Here is a 21,672-nt window from a genome sequence, read left to right on the forward strand (position 1 = left end):
CGTGTGTGTGTCTTACAGCAACAGCGGCGTGAGCGTGAGCTCAGGAAGCAGCAGGAGAGAGAGCAGAGGCATCGCTATGAAGAGCAGCTCCGTCGAGAGGAGGAGAGGAGACAGGCCGAAAGAGAGCAGGTACACACACAGTTTCTCACAGCACTGCCCCGACGATACAGCTGGAAATCAACTACACACTCAATTAATGAAAGTTAATTGTTGTTAAAGTAACCCTGTGTATGGCTCCGTAACGAAAAGGTTCTGTGGAGAGCCAGATAAGACGTGGGAAATGAGAGCACAGCTTTTCTCTTTATCTGCTCCAAGTTGATTGGCCATCTAACATCCTTTAACTGGGATTGTGTGTGTGGCCAAATGACCTTGAACCATTCCCCCACACATCTCATGATGTATGAAGGGATGGCTGAGTCACTGACTTGATAAATAGATGAGAATATCTTCATTTGTGTGGGTGAGGTTAATTACCTTGCTGAGCTGTCTGTATGTTTCTAAGAATGGCTCTGTTAATGCAGGCTGTTTTCCAGAGCTCTGACCCGCGCACTGCTCGCGCTGAAAAGGTTTTTCTATCATCATCATCTCACAGTTGCTCTTGAGGACACAGCGATTACACTCCCCTCTCTCTGCTCTCTCTATCAATATTCTCTCCCACCTATTTTTGTACTCTCAGGTGCACTGCTTCAGGTGTGCTGATGTACGAACTCCCAGTGTGCTCTGTCTTTCTCTCTCCACACATTCACACCCACTCTTCATCAAAATTTCATCAGATTGTTTACCTGATATTTCACTTCATATTTTCCTTTTTTACCCACACCTCTTCTCTGCCTAAGAAATGAATGAAATCATTCTACTATTATAGCTACCATTCTAACAATCTTACAATCGTTCTAGCTAGTTATCGTTTTTCTATTCTATGGTCTAGATAGCTAGTTATTAACTAGCTGTCAATCTATCAAGCAGTCATTTTAGCTAAGGCTCTAGCTAGCTGTCATTTTTTTTTTTTTCTTCTATCGATGATTTTGTTAGCTAGCCATTGTTCTGTCTATAGATCTAGCTAGCTATCATTTTATCCATCTATTGTTTTGTCTATGGATCTAGCTAGCTTTCATTTTATCTGTCTGTCTGTCGTTCTATTGTTCTATCTATCGTTCTGTCTATGGATCTAGCTAGCTATCATTTTATCCATCTTTTCTATGGTTCGATCTGTCTACCGCTCTGTCTACCGCTCTGTCTACCGCTCTGTCTACCGCTCTGTCTACCGCTCTGTCTACCGCTCTGTCTACCGCTCTGTCTACCGCTCTGTCTACCGCTCTGTCTACCGCTCTGTCTACAGATATAGCTAGCTAGCTACCGTTCTGTCTATAGATCTAGCTAGCTAGCTACCGTTCTGTCTATAGATCTAGCTAGCTAGCTACCGTTCTGTCTACCGTTCTGTCTACCGTTCTGTCTACCGTTCTGTCTACCGTTCTGTCTACCGTTCTGTCTACCGTTCTGTCTACCGTTCTGTCTACCGTTCTGTCTACCGTTCTGTCTACCGTTCTGTCTACCGTTCTGTCTACCGTTCTGTCTACCGTTCTGTCTACCGTTCTGTCTACCGTTCTGTCTACAGATCTAGCTAGCTAGCTACCGTTCTGCCTACCGTTCTGTCTACCATTCTGTCTATAGATCTAGCTAGCTAGCTACCGTTCTGCCTACCGTTCTGTCTATAGATCTAGCTAGCTGCCGTTCTGTCTACCGTTCTGTCTATAGATCTAGCTAGCTAGCTACCGTTCTGCCTACCGTTCTGTCTATAGATCTAGCTAGCTAGCTACCGTTCTGCCTACCGTTCTATCTACCATTCTGTCTATAGATCTAGCTAGCTAGCTACCGTTCTGCCTACCGTTCTGTCTATAGATCTAGCTAGCTAGCTACCGTTCTGCCTACCGTTCTGTCTATAGATCTAGCTAGCTGCCGTTCTGTCTACCGTTCTGTCTACCGTTCTGTCTACCGTTCTGTCTACCGTTCTGTCTACCGTTCTGTCTACCGTTCTGTCTACCGTTCTGTCTACCGTTCTGTCTACCGTTCTGTCTACCGTTCTGTCTATAGATCTAGCTAGCTAGCTGCCGTTCTGTCTGCCGTTCTGTCTGCCGTTCTGTCTGCCGTTCTGTCTGCCGTTCTGTCTGCCGTTCTGTCTATGGATCTAGCTAGCTAGTTATCATTTTATCCATTTATTGTTCTATGGTTCTAGCTAGCTAGCTACTGTTCTGCCTATGGATCTAGCTAGTTAACTAGTTGTCGTTCTATCAATCGCTGCATCTAAAATCTATATAGTAGGTACTACATTTAGTGTGAAACTTACTTCTCGACCATTAAAAAGGCATGTTATATTTAGTATGAATTTGTGTAGTGAGAATGAAATTTGGACGAATTACAGTGGCATGAAAAAGTATGTGAACCCCTTTCAGAATCTGTGAAAATGAGAATTATTTTAATAAAATAAGAGGGATAATAAAAAATGCATGTTATTTTTTGTTTAGTACTGTCCTGAGTAAGATATTTTACATAAAAGATGTTTGCATTTACTTCACAAGACAAAACAATAGCTGAATTTATTAAAATAACCCCATTCATAAGTATGTGAACCATTGATTCTCAATACTGTGGGTTACCTGATGATCTACGACTGTTTTTATGTTTTGTGATGGTTGTTCATGAGTCTCTTGTTTGTCCTGAGCAGTTAAACTGAGCTCTGTTCTTCAGAAAAATCCTCCAGCTCTTGCAGATTCATCAGTTTTCAAGCATTTTTGCATATTTGAAACCTTTCCAGCAGTGACTGTAGGATTTGAGATCTGTGTTTTCATACTGAGGACGACTGAGGGACTCAAACTCAACTATTAAAAAAGGTTCAAACATTCAATGATGCTCCAGAAGAAAACACGATGCATTGAGAGTCTGGGTTTGAAAACGTTTGAACGGGATAAAAATGTCACAATTTTTCTTATTTTGTTTAAATATCATTGTTTTTCATTTAGTACTGCCCTTCAGAACCAACAGAAGATACTTGCATGTTTCCCGGCAGAAAAATTAAGTACAATTTACCTTGATATTTGAATTCAAAAGTTTTCACCCCTCGGCTCTTAAAGGCAGGGTAGGCAAAAAAATGTATAAAAAACTTTTTTTCAAAATTTGTTTAAACTTTATTTATATATCAATACATAATTAAAATGTAAGTACTCTGAAAAAGAAAGTATAAAAATCAGTGTCTGTAGACCTCTCACGACTGTTTTAAAGACAGCTCATTATTTCCATTCACTCCACCCCCTCCCTTCTGGGCTCCTTCCAAAGCCACGCCCCCAAAACGCATGAACGTGTGACTCCGACCACTGAGCTGGAAGACGCATTATTTACCTGAGACGAGCGGAGAGGAAGGAGCACAGTGCATGTAGTGACATCATGTCAGAATCACATGTAATAAAAATAACTTTAAAATTATGAAGATAAACAAACAAGATGTATTTTAGTACTCACTATCAAGCTAGCATATTGATATTGGTAAAGTTTAAAATATATATTTTTTGATTCGCTAACGAGCTAGTTATCTATAAGGCAAAGCTAAAAACAGGTTGCATGATACACGTTTTTCCATTACCATCATTTACACTGTGATGAAGATGAATTTCGTGTAAGATTCATAACATATACGTTGTTCTACAGATCAACAGAGTAACATACACTCAAATATCAACTCACAACTGCATTGCAGACACAAAATAATAACACACACATACAACAAAGTGTGTACGACACACACAGATACAAGATAAAGACATCAGTAAACATAGGTAGAGAATATAAAAACAAAACAAAGGCGAAAAAAACGTGCAGGTAAACTTGCAGGTGAACATGGTAAAAGACTTAGACAGAGGGTAAAATTATGCACAATTCAACACTATAGCTATCATTATTTATCGTCTCTACTACGGCTCGCTAAGTAATGTTATGTTAGCTATATTACGCAGCTACGTGTGCTAATGACACATGCTTCATGAAAAAATAAACAAAAAAATATGTATGATCAAAATACAAAAAGAAAGATTTACCTGTCCAGCAGAAATAAAGCCATCAAGGAGTCACTTTTCAGCCCCTTGAGTTCCCTCAGTTCTCGCCATCGCTGGAAAGCCACGCCGATATTAACTCGCGTTTTATTTCTTTGTTTATCCAAAGACTTTTTGTTCATTGCCTTTTCTTGTACTGTTACTGTCTTCCTTTTTTTGCCTGGTTTGCCTTCACTAACTGCATAGGCCGATACTGTGAATTTAGCTTGCTGTTTCTCTGCCATTGTTTTGGTATTCCTAGGATCCGTGCCTCTTGGATTCCCCAAATCAAACGTGCGCGCGCAAGTGGGCAGGTCATGTGTGGCAAAAGGGTGGTTGCCATGGTTGCGAGAGAGTGACAGCCGCCTAAGCCAATCCTATGTTTCGTCCCGGATGGAAATAATGAGCTGTGTTTAATACAGATTAAACGGTCTAGAGTCACTCGATTTTTATACTCTTTTTACCAGAGTTCTTACATTTTAATTATGCATGTATATATATAGAAAGTTTAAACAAATTTGGAACAAAATTTCTTACCTACCCTGCCTTTAATGCATCATGTTTCCTTCTGGAGCATCAGTGAATGTTTGAACCTTTTTTAATAGTTGAGTTTGAGTCCCTCAGTTGTCCTCAGTGTGAAAAGATGAATCTCAAAATCATACAGCCACTGCTGGAAAGGGTTCAAATATGCAAAAATGCTTGAAAACTGAAGAATCTGCAGGACCTGGAGGATTTTTCTGAAGAACAGAGCTCAGTTGAACTGCTCAGGACAAACAAGAGACTCATGAACAACCATCACAAAACATAAAAACCGTTGTGGATCATCAGGTAACCACACACACAGTATTGAGAATCAATGGTTCACATACTTATGAATGGGGTTATTTTAATAAATTCAGCCGTTGTTTTGTCTTGTGAACTAAATGCAAACATCTTTTATGTAAAATATCTTACTCAGGACAGTACTAAACAAAAAATAACATGCATTTTTTATTATCCCTCTTATTTTATTAAAATAATTCTCATTTTCACAGATTCTGCAAGGGGTTCACATACTTTTTCATGCCACTGTACATTCGTCATCTTGTCATTGTCATGTGACCTACATGTGGTTTCATGGGATAGTAAAGTGTCCATCGAATCGGCGTTTTTATGAATGCTATAAATTCGGATATACTAATACTGTTTTTATCCTGCTACTGTATATTTTTTTTGGAAGTAGGCATATTCGGACACAGAGCAAGGTCTGTTTAGATTAATGTCATCATGGCTAGCTATCATTCTGTCATTCATCTCACACTTCATCATCTGTGATATTCTCCTGTCACACTTTCACTTTGAATCCCGTAGAAACTGTGATAAACTCGCTTTTCTGTGTTTTCCTGTCTTTCTGTCTTTTGCGTCGTGGCTGGTCTGTAGGAATATATCCGTCGTCAGTTGGAGGAGGAACAGAGACAGCTCGAGATCCTGCAGCAACAGCTCTTGCAAGAGCAGGCGCTCCTACTGGTAACAGAGAGAAGATACTCGCCTTGCTGTAGCCCTAAACCCTGTCCCTCCTCTCCCCTGACCCACTGCTGCGCTGACCCAAATTATATCTCTCTGTTGGTCATTAGGCCTCCTTTTGTGCTTGCAGAATCACAATTATGTTTTATTTTGCATTGATGTATTGAAATGAAGTGTCACTTTTGTTTTGTATTTGTTTGTGCCTGTAATATGAGAAAAATAACAGATTTAAGAAGAACAAGAACAACGATCTAAACCATTCCATTGGACAAAATCAAGTCCCGTCCTACATATTTTTTTCTTTGAGAAGCCACCTGCCACTGTATATGACACAGTATGTGATGTGAATCGGTTAAATGGAGATTAATTTTGATGTTGATGTGTAGTCATGATGACATTTTATTCTACACATATTATGTTAATGCTGGAAGTCCTTGTTATTGCTATTACTGTTATAATGTCCCAACAGACGCAAAAGAAACAACAAGCTGTTATTTGTGTATTGGGTGCAAATAATTTATCAAGCTGATGGGCAAATGATAACAGAGCAAAGCTTTGGCAAATTAAAACCTTTTGTTCCTGTGAAATCCCAACATGCTTTGATGCATTTTAAGTGAGACTGAGAGAGGTGCAGACCATAGCAAGTGTTCCCTTTTTTCTCTGCTCTCATGGGAGGTTTGAAGTGTAGAGGAGGCCAGAAGGATGCAATAAACTTGCTTTTCATTGAAGCCATAAGGGAGACAGAGGAGAAAAGTAAATGATAAAAGACTGCAAAACTGTACAGAGGACTTTGTTCCAGGTAGCTCTGTTCTATAGCTTCATATTTAACTTTTTAGAGGAGAGTTGTGGCACTTGTCTTTTTTTCTTTACTTCTTTAGCGAATCTCGCACCATCCAAGAACATATGCCTGGCATTGAATGCCGGTTCACCAGGATTTTGTGCTCCCATTTGTCTTGAGCAACACATACCCCTTAAATGATCCAGCATGTGCATGTTTTTGTGTGTTTGTGTGCCAGTGTATGGTCATTGTGCTTGTGGTACTGTTTTAAATCATTTATTGCAAGGCTCTTGTGTGACATCTCAGAATAGTTATTTAAACTATCATCATCTCTCTGTGTCTTCAGGAGTATAAACGTAAACAGCTGGAGGAACAGAGACAGGCGGAGAGATTACAAAGACAGCTCCAGCAGGAGAGGGCTTACCTTGTCTCTCTCCAGCAACAACAGCAACAACAACAACAAGACTCCAGACCTGGAGAGAAGAAGCCACTCTACCACTACAAAGATGCTGTCAACCCCAGCGACAAACCTGCCTGGGCCAAAGAGGTAGGAAAACCTAAAATTAGTCTGAATTTGTCATGTTTCCAGCATCGCACCGCTGCCTTACTCCAAGGATGATGCGATTAAGGAACAAGTTCCTGTATGTAAATCTTAGTTTTTGTCCTGACCAGCTGTGACCATGACAAGCAACAAGTACCAGGGAGTTACACACTCTCTAGTCCAAGGATGGGCAAACTTGCTCCTGGAAGGGCCACTGTCCTGCAGAGTTTAGTTCAAACCCTGATAAAACTCACCTGCCTGTAGATTTTTAGTAATCCTGAAGACATTGATTAACTGGTTCAGGTATGTTTAATTAGGGTTGGAGCTAAATTCTGCGGCCCTCCAGGGCCGAGTTTGCCCATCCCTGCTTTAGTCCCACCCTCAATGAAATCTGATTGTTTCAAACTCCTGCTCTTAATAACTGTACATTAAACATCAAATATCTATTGACTTCACGTCACACACTGTTTCACGTACTGTGCAGACAAACAAATTGCTTGTCACTGGAAACGCATCGCACTTGGTTTGGACACAGTGTTGTGTACTTTTCAGGGTCAGCAGCCTGGAAACTTTTACTGAAAGTCTAACACCACTGATGTTGATTCAGCAAAATGAAACTGGACAGATTAACTCTCTTGTTTTATGCTAGCATATCAGCAATATGGCCACCACAGTTTTCAGTTATTATATATAACCGAAGGAAACCGCATTTAATGTCTTTTATGTGATGTAATCTGCCCTCTTTTCTTTTGATCTACATTTATCACAGTGTTCTGATTTTGTCTTTGCTTTCCTAGGCCAAGCACACACTACAAGACAGAAGGTTGTTGCACAAACTAGTAATCATAGATCTCAAAATGTGTTTTCACGCGAGCGTACGCGCATATTAAAGTCACTGCGCGTGCACTTACACGCATGTGCGTGCACACAAATAAAAAAAAATGAATAAATCTCCTCTGCATTTCTTCTGTTCTCTAGTTTCCTAGACTAGTTGTCTAATAAATCTGGTTATTGGTTTTATTGGTTTTCCTATTTAAGTTGTTTTGGATAAAAGTGTCTGCTAAATGCATAAGTGTATAGTCACATTCAGTATTTTGGTTATAATTTAAAAGGTTTTAGACAATAAAGAAATTCTCTCTTTTTGCATTTTGTCATGTTGAAATAACCTGATTCATGGTGTTTGAGTGAGCATGGAAGAAAATCGCTCATCGGCTGCTGAACTGAAGCGAAAACGGTCTGAAGACAGACCAACATAGACAAAAAGTGAATAAGTTGTTTAGACTGCTTTATAAAACTCAGTAGTATCATTGTAATATACATAAAACTGATCCACGTTCCACAAGCTGATGCACATCGATAAGTCAGGAACACACAAAGCCGACGGTCGGCCGACTAAGTTTTCTCAGTGTGTTCCGCGCCGTCGGCTGAAGTTGGTCCTCGTCGACTTTTTTTCGGCCAATTCAGCATGTTGAATCACCAGCTTGTCGGTCCATTGGGCCATCTGATCATTCTGATTGGCTGTTCAGCTACTGCCACATGCTGGTTCGGAAAGGCATTTAATCTTGCGCAGAATGGACGTGCTACTTGGCCATCGGCTGTCCAGCGTTGGTTTGGTGTGTCAGGCCAACTTTGGACACAGACACTGCCGACGTGAGCCAAACCCGCTGTCTGCTTTCGTTGCCTCTAGTTCCTCGGCGTTGGCTTGGTGTGTTCCTGCCTATAAATTGCAGTGCAGTGTCTAACACCATTGGTATTTAAAGTATACTAAGAATAGCAATGTTAAATCTAGCTAAAGAATAACTGAATGCACTTTTAACCCAAGAGTTGATTCTTAAAAAAAAAACATGTAAGGAGAGCCCGTTTGAAATTAAACATTACATCTATAACTACTCGCAGTGCAACTCAGGAGCAATCACACTAGAACATCTTTGGTGACAGATTGTAAGTTGCCAAACTGAGACTTTAAGACATAAGCGTGAAAGCGATATGAGCTTCAGTCTTGTAGTATGTTCTTGGCCTGGCTGTTTGTCTTTTTTGACCAATTTAACTGTGTTTAACGAAAAACTCTTGACTCACTGTTTCAGGACCGTGGCCGACCCCTAAAACAGATCAAACTCCTCAACAACAAGTCTTCCTCATCCCCCTCATGTCAGCAGATCACCCCCGGCCGGACCCCCCCAGCCCCCAATAAAGTGCTTCCCCCTATTAGCAAACAGATCATGCAGCATTTACAGAAGCAGAAGCAACAGCAGCCGCTACCCAGCTTCCATGTCTCAGGCCAGAAACCGAGTCGAGAGAACATTAGCCAGCAGGTGCGCCAGGTTAGGGCCTTCCAGAAGGCTGGGCAGGAGCTCCGCGGATGCAAGCTGAACCCAGCAGTCGCTAACGTGGTTAGTTCAGAAGACCTGGCCTCAGCCTCAAAATTGAATTTTCCACCTTTCCATAGACTAGATGTAGGTGATGAGCTGGTCCCGCAAATCGCCGTTAACCAGGAGTGTCTGGATTCATTTGAGGAGAGCTTTTTGTCCCGGTCAGCCCCAGAGTGCTCCCTTAGAGAGATGATGGCTAAAGATACGCGTTCAAATTCTGTGCCATCCAAGAACCTCCTGATGGTGCCAAAATGGGAGTGGGCCGTGCCTCTCGCAACATTCAGTTCAGATAAATCAGGTCGCTGCTCTTCTGCTCTGGACCTGTCTTCGGCGGAGAGTTATTTTCAGCCTATCTGGCGTGCCAAGTCTTGTGAACGTGAGGGCTTTTTAAACATGCAACGCAAGTCCTTTAAAAAGTCCAACATGGCTGAGCCACTCAGTGCTGTGTTGCGCTGGATGGGGCTCTCCCCTCGAAACTCACCCAGTGGAAGCCGAGCCAACTCTAGGTCGCCATCCCCAGGTAGCCATAGCTGTCGCTCGTCCTCGCTCAGCCCCAGTTTATCCCCTGTAGGCTCCCCGTTGTTCTCCAACATGATGACGATCAGGCCCCTCCACAATTGAGGTTGTCCGCCATCATTGTAAATAGATGTAAATACCTTTTTTTTTTTTTTTTTTTTTTTTTTTAAACTGTATTATTGATTTGCTCTCTTAATCCTCAAAATAAAATTGGCACAGATTTTTAGTTACTGAATGCTATTCCAATATCAATATATGAATCGTATAAATTATGCCCATTAAACAGACATATTAACCACTTGTTCAATCAGTACTCCACATCTCTTAAGCCCCTCCCATTCCCATCTTACTGGCTCTTACTCATCAGTGACATCATGAAAGCCCCTCTGCCATTTGTTTGACCCCGGTCTTGTTTCTGAGCCTCATCAGATGGCCCAACACCACTCCTGGATGTTTGTGTAAGCCTTAGCAGTCGGTGCAGTCCATCGCTGGGTGCTTCTGGGTGCATTGCCCGTTGGTGATGGAGATGCTCTTTTTCTTTTGCAAGGTGGCATGTGGTCAACTCTGCTAATCATATAAATCAAACAACCTTTGAGAGAGGTTGAAAATGAAAGGTTCAATATTTAGTCTGAAAAAATTCACGGGGTATTTTGTGTATTGGGAAGTGTTCAGATTTCAGGAAGTACTCCTTGAAAGCTGAATGAGTTTTGTTTCTCTGTACCATATCCTAGCCAGTCGCAACAAGCACAGAGCAACAGGATATTCTTTTGATTGCTTAGTTTTTATCTCGGTGTCATTGCTCTGAGTAGCCCCGCCCATTGCAAAATCTCGTTGGTCTATAATTATTCCCAGTTCTCATAACCGAATGCTACAGGAATGACGTCATTTTATATGCCATCCCAGAAGTTGGCGTCACAACTTTTTTTATGTATATACTTAATAATATTTATTAAGTAAAAAGCTAAAGAAACATTTAATGTAATAGAATAAAATTGTGAAAGTATCTACAGACTATTTCAGGATTTTAATCAAAAAACATTGACTTTGGAATGATGGAACTGGAAGTGCAAATATTCTAACTCGTTTCCAGGTTTTAGTTTACAGTACATTTCATCTGAATACTGCTTAATCTTCATGAGCATCTTTTCTCTGGCCATTTTCAAGTACTCTGACAAATTGACCTCAAAATTAAATGTTTCTGAGAAGCACAGCTCATTCCTGCAGCACTTTACTGTATATTACAAATCAAATATTGGCTCTTATTGGCTGTGATTGTGTTAGTCTGACAGTAGTTTCATGTTCATTGAAAACATACACCTATCTTGTCGCTTTTCGCCCAATTAGGAGACGCTGTTAGAATTAACAATGCAGCAAAACTATCTTAACCAATGTAGCCAGTGCTTTTAAACAACTTATGATGGATCGTTTACTGTAGTTGCCATTTAGAATGCCTTTTAATTATCCTGAATTATGACTGTAGACATAGTGTAATCATATCTCTGAACAAGCCATCTCCACACTAACCAACCCTTTCTTTTCGAATTTGACAAGCTTCTTCCCCAATAGGAATCCGCATTTTTGAGGCACTAAGATGGTTAACCAGTGTCTGTCTAGTTCTTTGAAAGGATCTGATGGCGCAAACAAAAAGCCCTCAAGTTGTGAGACACTGAAAGACTTCAAGTTCTTCACATATTCAGACTTTCAAACACATTCCACATCTCATGAATAGATACAGGTCAAATTAAATGTTAATGATTACCTTGATGACTTTCTTAGAAATTAGATAAGAGCTGAAATCTTTTCATCTAGTTGCCAAGCAGTGTCTCATATATTGGCTTTTTCTATTGCCAAAGCAGATTCTTTATCGATTAAACTTAGTTGGAATATTTCCTTTCACCTCTCAAAGATCTTCAGTCTCTCTGCTTATAGAAGGTGCTGGTCTACTCTAACTGATTGTTGTATGAATGACCTGATCAACATGCAACGGCTAATTCAGCTTCTAGCTGAATAGATTGCTTTTCTCTTTCAGATGGTGTGATAGTTTCTACTGATTAACTTAAGTAATGTTGGCTGGTGCATTTCCCAAATATCTTGCAATGTCTTGCTATTTTTTTTCTTGCTTGTTGGTGGTGGCTGGAATAAACAGTGTGGCCTGTTCTTATATGGCTTTTTATTATTCATGAAGGTTGAGGAGCGCTCTAAACTGAACCGCCAGAGCTCTCCTGCCCTGCAGCACAAAGTGGCTAACCGTATCTCCGACCCTTCCCTTCCGCCACGCTCCGAGTCCTTTAGCAGTGGGGGTATGCAGCCGGCACGGACCCCTCCTATACACCGCCCCGTGGAGCCTCAGGTACAACAACATTTTAGCTTTATTTAAAGCACACATTTTTAATAGGGATGCACAATATATAGGTACTCTAATATTAATATTGGATATTTAATTGGTCATTTTCACTTTCTCCATTTTTACATTTAGATTACCTTTGTTAATCTTTAAAAAACTTTACACCGTTGAATTTAATCCTTAGTAAATCCAAAATGAATTTTTTTTTTCCATTTGTAAGCTATTAAGTATAAATAAATGTTGTTTTTCAAAAGACTAGTACCTGACATACTCATGGAAATCCATAACGCAATCTCTAAATGATTACAAAAATAGCTTCTAAAACATCCTTATCCGGTAATCACAAATGACTGTAAAGGTCATGAAAATTAATTGGTGAAAAAGTGTCAGAATCCTGATCTAAGCACTTAACGGTTTCTTGCTCCTCTTAGATGGCTCATTTGGTTCCAGTGAGGTCCCATAGCTCTTCTCTGTCAGTCTCTCAGTCCTTGCATGATCAATCTGCCAAGGGCGTTTCAGCATTCCAGGAGAGCCTGGTGTCCCATCGGCCAGAAATGCCACGACAGAACTCCGACCCAACTTCGGAGATGCCCCCTCCGGCCCCTCGCGTGGCCAGCCGTGAAGAAAAACCTGACCGCAGTTCCCCCTGGCTGAGGGAAGAAGACATTCCTCCCAAGGTCAGGATTATTACAGTAATCAACTTTTAAGGTCCACTGAGGCACTTTTTTCCTATTATTATATTAAGTATATTTATTTTTTTATTTTTTTATTTAAAGTTTTACACCTGAAAAGATAGTTTTGATATTTTTGGCAAATATACTACCGTTAAGAAGTTTGGGGTCAGTTTTTTTTTTTTATGTTAATAAAGAAGTTGCTTTTAAGGCTCCATGTATTTAATTTTATAAGAAATTAAAAAATTATAAAGTAATATATTTTTAAATGTAATTTAAACAATTGTGCTGCTTAATATTTTTGCGGAAACCATGATACATATTGTTTTTCAGGATTCTTTGAATATAAAGTTCGAAAGAACAGTGTTTTTGAAATAGAAATCTTTTTAAATGTATCATTATAAATGTTTTTACTTTCACTTTTGATCAGTTTAATGCATATTTGCCAAATAAAAGTATTCATTTTAAAAAAGAAATCATATTGACCCCAAAGTTTTGAATGGTAATGTTTGTTTTACATTCACGTAAGACTTTTTAGTATTTCATATAAATTATTCAAAGACTTTTATTAAAATATGCAGTCTGTTTATGTTTTTAAAGCAACTGATTGTAGTAATCATGCTATGATCCCTCGTCTCTGACGTTTGGTCATTTGTGTGTTTGATTAAAGTTGTGCGGTACTACCCAGGTGCCCCAGCGGACTACTTCCATCTCCCCTGCTCTGATGAGGAAGAACTCTCCAGGGAACGGAGAGTCTGGTGGAGGGGGGCGGTCGGCCTCTCAGCTCATCCGCACCAGGTCAGCTCTCTGTCAGATCACATGCTGGAGGTGTTGCTCTATGTTGGTGTATTCAAGCACTGACTGTATCTTGATCTCACCAGTAATCCAGACCTGAGGAGGACAGAGTTGTCTCTGGATGTGGCTCTGCAGAGAACCAGCAGTAATAGCTCATCCAGCTCCAGCACACCCAGCTCTCAGGGCGGCTCCCATCCTGGATCCAGTGAGAGGAACCAACCAAGAGGTGAGAGTACTCTAGATTTTTTTTTTTTTTTTTTTTTTTTTCTAAATGATATTTCCATTGAGTAGGACCTCTTTTTTGCTTTTTCTTTTTTAGCTTAAGATTCGCCTTGAGTTTCTGCATAGTGGAAATAACATCATGCATTACTTGTTTTACATAAAGAGTTTAATAGGACAATCCCTCTGGAGTAAGGCCTTGTGTCCACCAAAGCGTTTGTGCCTTGTGTCTGCTGTAAACACCTAGCTGTGGACGCTTGAGAACACTTCAGTATTTTTTCCAGTTGAGACGCTTTGCTTGCTATGATACGTAATGTCTGCGGAAGTGTTAATAGAATCTCATTTCACAGATAGTTTGTTTCTGTATTGTTTCTATAATTAAAATGTTGATACAATGTAAAGTATTTGCTGTGGCTCTTGTTTTAAATTCTTTTGTTCCATTATTATTATGCTTGTTGTTGTCGTCTGTTACCGTTGTTCAGGCAGGATGTGGTGATTGTTCGGTGTGGTATTTGTTATTTGTCCTGCCCCTCCTCCACTGTGATTGGACAGATGGGTAAAAAGTGACAGTGGCGGCCCTATTGAAAACAGTTGGGAAAATATGCAGTTATTGAACTGAACTGAATCAACGCTGAATTAACTTGAGCTGAATAACGACATTTTATTGACTTATTCTATTGACTTTTTTAGACCTGATTTGCAGCAGAATATGAATGTCTTATATTTGAAGTTTGCATAACTGGTCATTATTTTCCTGTTTATAACTGTGAAGCTGTTTTGACACAATCTGTATTGTATAAAGCAATATACACTGCCCTCCAAAAGTTTGGAAACACCCATGGCAAAGTGTGGTTTTGGACGATATCAGCATTAATGCTTATTTTTTGGTGCAAATACATTACAGTAACTTGACATTATCATTGAAGACCAGCAATAATAATTTTCATTTTGATTACATAATAATGGCAATATATACGTCAAAGTCAGACATGCCCCTTTGCCAGCTGTGATGCCTGGTTACTGGTTTAAAGTTGGCCCAGGTTTGTAAAAGATTTTTGGGTCAGCACACCTTAATAGCGTCAACAATTGATTGCCAATTAAGTTTAGTATACAATGAACCAATTAGAACCCAGTTTAGGTCAAATAACTGCTAATGGTGGATATTTTGATGAATCGAAAATGTTTTTTTTCTATGTATAAACTGTTTATATAATAAAATATGTTTACGTAGTTTGTGTTGTCCCTTATCAGTGCAAAATTATCACAAATGAAAAAGGATTCATGCCAATATTATCCAAAAACTCACTTTTCTAGGGTGTTTCCAAACTTTTGGAGGGCAGTGTATAAATTAAGGTGACTTGACTTTTTTGTTTTGAGCCAGCATGCCACCGTCTGCACTACGGCTTGGACATGGACTTGGTCATTTAAATCATAGTGATTGTGGGTGGGTGGACATCCTCCACAGGACTGAAGGAGCTGGCACTCTTTCAGACTTCATCCTGGTTGTTTTTACTGTGATCCTTTTGTTCCTGTTCCGCTCTGTTGACCATGTCAGATGTGTAGTGCTGCGCTCGTCGCACAGAGTGAAGTGAATGTCTAGTATGACGTGCTGGATACATTGTTTGCTTGTTTTATGCGTTTAAATTGAGATATTCTGGTCCAGTCTAGTAGGTGTATTTATAGGTAAAGAATATCACAGGCCAGCTGTTGAGCCTTTTGTATATTTCTGTTTACTCTCTGTGTTATCACACTGTTTCAGAACAAGTTGTCTTGTAGTGTATTTCCTCCCCAATAATCAGAATAAGGGTCAATCAGTGTGGGTTTTTCTAAAACTTTTATACTCAATGTCCTCCAGTCTTGAACATGTGGTTACATCCTGTTATATGTGTTTTCCAGGCTCTGGTAAATCGGAAGGATCTCCAGTGGCATTACAGGAGACCTCCAAGCCCAGTCAGGAGGAGGGCAGAGAGGTGAACAAACCCAGTCGACCTACGGTAAGTTGCATCCCAACGGTCATACTTAATTTCCTGTCTCAATATGCGCACTACTGTTTGGACTTCCTACTTTGTCTTGTCTCTTTTTTTTTATCTAGCATTTTCTTGAAGGTGCATTTAGTTCTCTGTGAATGTAGATGTGACCTCCAAACATGGTTGTAGACTAAACAACAGCTGTTTTTACAGTTGGAGGCCAAATGTCCCAGTGGTTACATTGTTCAGACTGTCTTCTCTGCCAGTTTTCCACTTGAGAACAACCAAAGCTATTAGATTAGAAATATCTGAAATGAAATTTCTTGGCTGAAGCTCTGGACACACTGGGCCAAAAGCTGATTTTTACAGTTATCTTTTGCTTGCAGTAACTTATCAGTTGTATTAATATTACAACGGTTTTTATAAGTGACTACACTGCTCTTCCTACTTAAAGGGATAGTTTACTTAAAAATGAAAATTGTGTCATTTACTCCCCCTCAAGTTGTTCCAAACCGATATAAATTTCTTTCTTCTACTGAACACAAAGGAAAATATTTGGAAGAATGTTTATAAGATCTCACCCCCCCCCCCCCCCCCCAATTGACCTCCATAGTATTTATTTTTCCTACTATGGTAGTCAATGGGGGGGTCTGCTTGGTTACAAAAAATTTTCCAAATATCTTCCTTTGTGTACAGCAGAACAAAGAAATTTATATAGGTTTGGAACAACTTGAGGGAGAGTAAATGATAACAGAATTTTTTTATATTTTTGGCTCACAGTTTTATCTGAAGTAACTTGCATTACATTCAAGGTATACATTTTATTAGAAAGAAATCAAAACCATGACCTTGGTGCTGCTAGCGCCATGCTCTCCTACATCTGCATGAAAAAACATTTTTTATGAAACTGGTTTGTTTCTGTGCGAGCCATTTTGGCTTTGACTTGAAGAAACAAATGTTTAGTACATTGAAAAATGCCTCTGAGGCGTGATGAATGTTTGATCAGAGGACTAAAGCTGTCTACATAATTAACTGACCTACAATCTGTATTAACCAGCTCCAGCGCTCTCTTTCTGCACGTCTCTCTTGTGTTTTCTCTCTCTCTCTTCACTGTTCTTTATCTGTTCTGTCACCTGGACCACAATCAGGGCTGAAAAGCCAGAGTAAGGGTTGGTAACATTCCCATCCATCTTTCTCTCGGTCCCTCTCAATCTAAAGGTTGCTTGGCAGAGGACTGTGGGAATTCTTGCCTGCTAATCTCAATAGCTACACTGACTTGAGAAAAGCTTGTCCTCTTTCACCCTCTCAGCTTTCTCACCAAACCGGATTGCCAGTGGCTTTGTCAATGGACTCTATGTGTGGGTGTGTGTCATTCCTCCCCACTTGGCTCAGATTCTTCACCCCAGCGCAAATAACCCCAGCTGTTTGTTAAGAGTCTTGCTGTTTCCATAGCAACTAAAGTTCACGAGGGGGCATTTTTATGTTGGGCATAGAGCTGGGATTACAGGTCGAATGCAAACTGAGCACAGATGACCTTTGCGTTAAAGCTCTAAAATCCTTGCAAACATTACAGTTTATTTTATAAATATTGCTGTTTTTTTTATTGTAGGGGAGATTGTGAACATATCATTCAGTCATACTATTATTGTCCTTTCTTTGCAATTGAATCTTCTATTCATTATAATTGGTTGACCAGTCCAAAAATGTTAATGAAAAAACCTTCCTTGAGCCATTAGAATGAATTGATTCACAAAAAAAAAAAAAAAAAAAATCGGACTTTCTAACACTTGGAATTAGATGTGTCCACAGTAAAAAACAAAACAAAAAAACAAACAAATAGGTATTGTCAAAGCTATGCTATATCCACAACTGAGCTACTGTCACGCTACTCAAGTTACTAGTGTCACTATTCTAGTTCGTTACATGAATCTTTCTGTCTTTCTTTTAGGATCTGACAGCCTTGGCTAAAGAACTGAGGGAGTTGCGAATAGATGAGGTCAACCGGCCGCCGCTTAAACTGACCGACTACTCCTCCTCCAGTGAGGACACTGAGAGCAGTGAGGATGAGGACGGGACTGTGGGGCATGACGGCACGGTGCCAGTCAGCGACATTCCTAGGATCATGTAAGTACACGCACCAATTAACTTTTTTTTTTTTGTCAGAGCTGTGGCTCGGGCATGTGCTGAGCCAAGGTGCTTATGTGGGCTTTCTTGATCCCCTTCACCACTCTTTATCCTATCACTTCTTTCTACATCTATCAATAAATGAGCACTGAAATGAATGCCGTTTTAACGTGAATCTGCAAAATTCAAGTTTCGCATATTTATCTCCCTCAGGCCCTCTGTTCAGGGAAATAACGAGTCTTTCACGAGCAGCCATGATGAGTCCTTTGGTGACTCCTACAATGATGAATCTAAAGATGGTACCCTGAAAATGAGAGAGGTGAGATGCCATGCCAGTCACATTAGATGTCATTTAACTCCAAAAAAAAAAAAAACCTTCTCAAATGTCTCACTTTCAAATTATGTTTGATCTTCTGTTATAGACCAGTGAGAGGCAGCGCTTGGGCCACGGTGAGAGCAATGGTTTCGCAGGCCACGGGAACCTACCAGACCTGGTGCAGCAAAGCCACTCCCCATCAGGAACTCCAACAGGCCTTAATTCCCAGGACCTGGACTCTATGGATGAGGTAGATAACATTTAAGAGCGGTAAGAATCTGATATATTTAGCCAGGCCAAGCTATTGAAACTGGCTTGGGTTATTTCGCAGTCCTGTCCCGTCCTTGTCTACCAATAATTTGCTACAAATTTACTATAACTTTCAATAAAATTAGGCTAAAGGGCCTAAAAATGTGAGGAAAATACTGTGCTGTTATAACATTTTCATAACTGACACAAACATTATTTAGTGATTCATAGTCACGTATGAAAGTCTAAAATTCCCCGCTGAGTCATAAAACCCAATTTTCTAACGCATCTATTATCTAAACAGACAAATTGCACTTCTGTTGTATTTTTAGCCCCAAACCCAGATTTGTTTTTATTTTTTATTTTTTTATTCTGAATGCCTGCTATTAAATAATTTTACTGGAGCTGATATTGTACATTTGTTTTTGGTTTGTTTTTTATATCAGTTTGGCCTTGGCGGTGGTTCGAAAGCTTCTTTCACTCCTTTTGTGGATCCACGTGTGTATCAAACCTCCCCCACAGATGACAATGATGAGAGCTCAGCGGCCGGTAAATATACAAATCACAAACAAACACATCTTAACACCATCTGCAACAATGAAAGGAAGAACATTAGTAATTTGTGTAGTGCTATATTTTGGATAAAATGGGCTTTAAAATAGGTTTGTGCGGGGCGCTGAAGGAGATAAGAGCATTATTTTTTGCATAATTTTGCTTCCTCCTGCTGGGTTTGGTTCTTGCCCAAACATTCTGTTTATGAACAAAATGTTTCCTCTTTCATGTCATATAATGTGTTTTCTTGTCTTCTCACCTTTGCAGCAATGTTTGCTAATGAGTTGTTGCGTCAGGAGCAGGCCAAACTGAACGAGGCTCGAAAGATCTCTGTCGTCAATGTCAACCCTACCAACATCAGACCTCATAGCGACACACCGGAGATCCGCAAGTACAAGAAGCGCTTCAACTCGGAGATTCTGTGTGCTGCTCTATGGGGTACATCACTCTCTCTCTCTGATATTTGTCCTTTTTTTTTTCTTTTTTTTTTGCTTCAATTGCCTTTCAGTTCTTCTTCTGATAAAAAAAAAATTCTTGAGTCAGAATCAAATTTACACAAGGTTTGTGTTTCATGTTTGTGGACGCTCAGGTGTGAACCTCTTGGTGGGCACTGAGAATGGTCTAATGCTGCTGGACCGCAGCGGTCAGGGCAAGGTGTATAACCTCATCACTCGCCGACGCTTCCAGCAGATGGAAGTGCTGGAGGGTCTAAACGTTCTGGTCACCATATCAGGTTTGTCTCAGTACAAAAAGAGCTTGATATTTCAGTGTCATATACCGCAGTCAGATGGGATTTAAGATCACAATTTTAAGCACAAGATAGAGCTTTTTAACCCTTAGAAAAAGTGTTAAACTAAAGCCTGATGGCAGCTCTTTGTGTCTTTGGGGATATGTGTCATGTTTTATTAGCTTGTCAGCCTTGTCATTGATGTTTTCAGGGAAGAAAAACAAGCTACGTGTCTACTACTTGTCATGGCTGAGAAACAGGATACTGCACAATGACCCGGAGGTGGAGAAGAAACAGGGCTGGATCACTGTTGGGGATCTGGAAGGCTGCATTCACTATAAAGTTGGTAAGTGAACCATCTCTTCTAGGGTTGTCACAATTATTTTATATCAATGCCAGTGAAAATTCAATTTGGCTACCACCATAATGTATTGTAGCAGCTAATATCCAAATAAATCTCCTATATTTAATTATTAATGTAAATATTAATAAATTAGATTAAAACTGTAGCAGAAAGTAAATTATTCAAAGTATTCAATAAAGTAATAAAGAATAAAGGTTAAGAGCACTGAGTTTTTTCTGTTAATTGTCAGTAGTATTGTTTGATAAATATAAGTGACTGTTATCAGCAACAATTTAAATATGAAATTCATTTTTAATATTTTATTTGACTAGCAACATTATATATTAGCAGCATGTTAGACAAGGGTGATCCTGTATTTAAATATTATTTTATTGTATTAATATTTTATTAGCAACTTTATATATTAACAGCTTATTAGACAGTGTGAGCCTGTATTCATTTTTTATATATATATTTTATTATTTTAGCAACACTAAATATGAATATAAATATTAGTAGCACAAGACAATGTGAGTCTGTATTTTAATGTTTTATTTTATTTTATTTATTATTTATTTATTTATTAACTAGCAACAGTGTATATTACAACCCGAATTCCGGAAAAGTTGGGACATTTTTTTTAAAATTTGAATAAAATGAAAACTAAAAGACTTTCAAATCACATGAGCCAATATTTTATTCTCAATAGAACATAGATAACATAAATGTTAAATGGAGAAATTTTACAATTTTATGTTCAAAATGAACTCATTTCAAATTTGATGCCTGCTACAGGTCTCAAAGCATCTCCTCTTCTTTTCAAAGCATTTTGAAGACTGGTTGAGTTTCTGGAGTTTTGGTGTTGGAATTTGGTCCCATTCTTGACTGATATAGATTTCCAGCTGCTGATGAGTTCATAGTCGTCTTTGACGTATTTTGCAGTTAATAATGCGCTAGAAGTTCTTATAGGTGAAAGATCTGGACTGCTGGCAGACCAATTCAGCACCCGGACTCTTCTACGACAAAGCCATTCTGTTGTAATAGCTGCAGTATGTGGTTTTGCATTGTCCTGCTGAAATACGCAAGGCCTTCCTTGAAATAGACCTCATCTGGAAACCTTTATATTCCTTTCAGCATTCATAGTGCCTTCCAAAACATGCAAGCTGCCCATACCGTATGCACTTATGCACCTCCATACCATCAGAGATGCTGACTTTTGAACTGAATGCTGATAACACGCTGGAAGGTCTCCTTCCTCTTTAGCCCGGAGGATACGGCGTCTGTTATTTCCAACAAGAATGTCAAATTTGGACTCGTCTGACCATAGAACACTTTTCCACTTTGAAACAGTCCATTTTAAATGAGCCTTGGCCCACAAGACATGATGGTGCTTCTGGACCATGTTCACATATGGCTTCCTTTTTGCATGATAGAGCTTTAGTTGGCATCTGCAGATGTCACGGCGGATTGTGTTTACTGACAGTGGTTTCTGGAAGTATTCCTGGGCCCATTTAGTAATGTCATTGACACAATCATGCCGATGAGTGATGCAGTGTCATCTGAGGGCCCGACGACCACA

The 21,672-nt window shown here is 39.6% G+C and overlaps 1 protein-coding gene across 7 annotated transcripts in view; it reads left to right on the forward strand.

Annotated features, from left to right (window-relative positions):
* Positions 1 to 21,672, forward strand: part of tnika (TRAF2 and NCK interacting kinase a) — a 100,826-nt gene that overhangs the window by 70,990 nt on the left and 8,164 nt on the right. The window contains exons 13-28 of one of the 7 annotated variants that reach the window (XM_048162750.1): positions 19 to 129; positions 5,499 to 5,585; positions 6,707 to 6,907; positions 8,986 to 9,291; positions 11,972 to 12,136; positions 12,562 to 12,807; positions 13,472 to 13,599; positions 13,683 to 13,822; positions 15,712 to 15,809; positions 17,731 to 17,906; positions 18,120 to 18,225; positions 18,329 to 18,472; positions 18,918 to 19,020; positions 19,291 to 19,461; positions 19,613 to 19,756; positions 19,962 to 20,096. In XM_048162750.1, the coding sequence (XP_048018707.1) occupies positions 19 to 129; positions 5,499 to 5,585; positions 6,707 to 6,907; positions 8,986 to 9,291; positions 11,972 to 12,136; positions 12,562 to 12,807; positions 13,472 to 13,599; positions 13,683 to 13,822; positions 15,712 to 15,809; positions 17,731 to 17,906; positions 18,120 to 18,225; positions 18,329 to 18,472; positions 18,918 to 19,020; positions 19,291 to 19,461; positions 19,613 to 19,756; positions 19,962 to 20,096 (2,461 nt within the window). The remainder of the gene's footprint in view (positions 1 to 18; positions 130 to 5,498; positions 5,586 to 6,706; positions 6,908 to 8,985; positions 9,292 to 11,971; positions 12,137 to 12,561; positions 12,808 to 13,471; positions 13,600 to 13,682; positions 13,823 to 15,711; positions 15,810 to 17,730; positions 17,907 to 18,119; positions 18,226 to 18,328; positions 18,473 to 18,917; positions 19,021 to 19,290; positions 19,462 to 19,612; positions 19,757 to 19,961; positions 20,097 to 21,672) is intronic. The other 6 variants (XM_048162751.1, XM_048162753.1, XM_048162754.1 and 3 more) reach the window with 6 other exon arrangements.

Source organism: Megalobrama amblycephala, linkage group LG17, assembly GCF_018812025.1.
Source record: "Megalobrama amblycephala isolate DHTTF-2021 linkage group LG17, ASM1881202v1, whole genome shotgun sequence".
Classification (NCBI taxonomy): Eukaryota; Metazoa; Chordata; class Actinopteri; order Cypriniformes; family Xenocyprididae; genus Megalobrama; species Megalobrama amblycephala.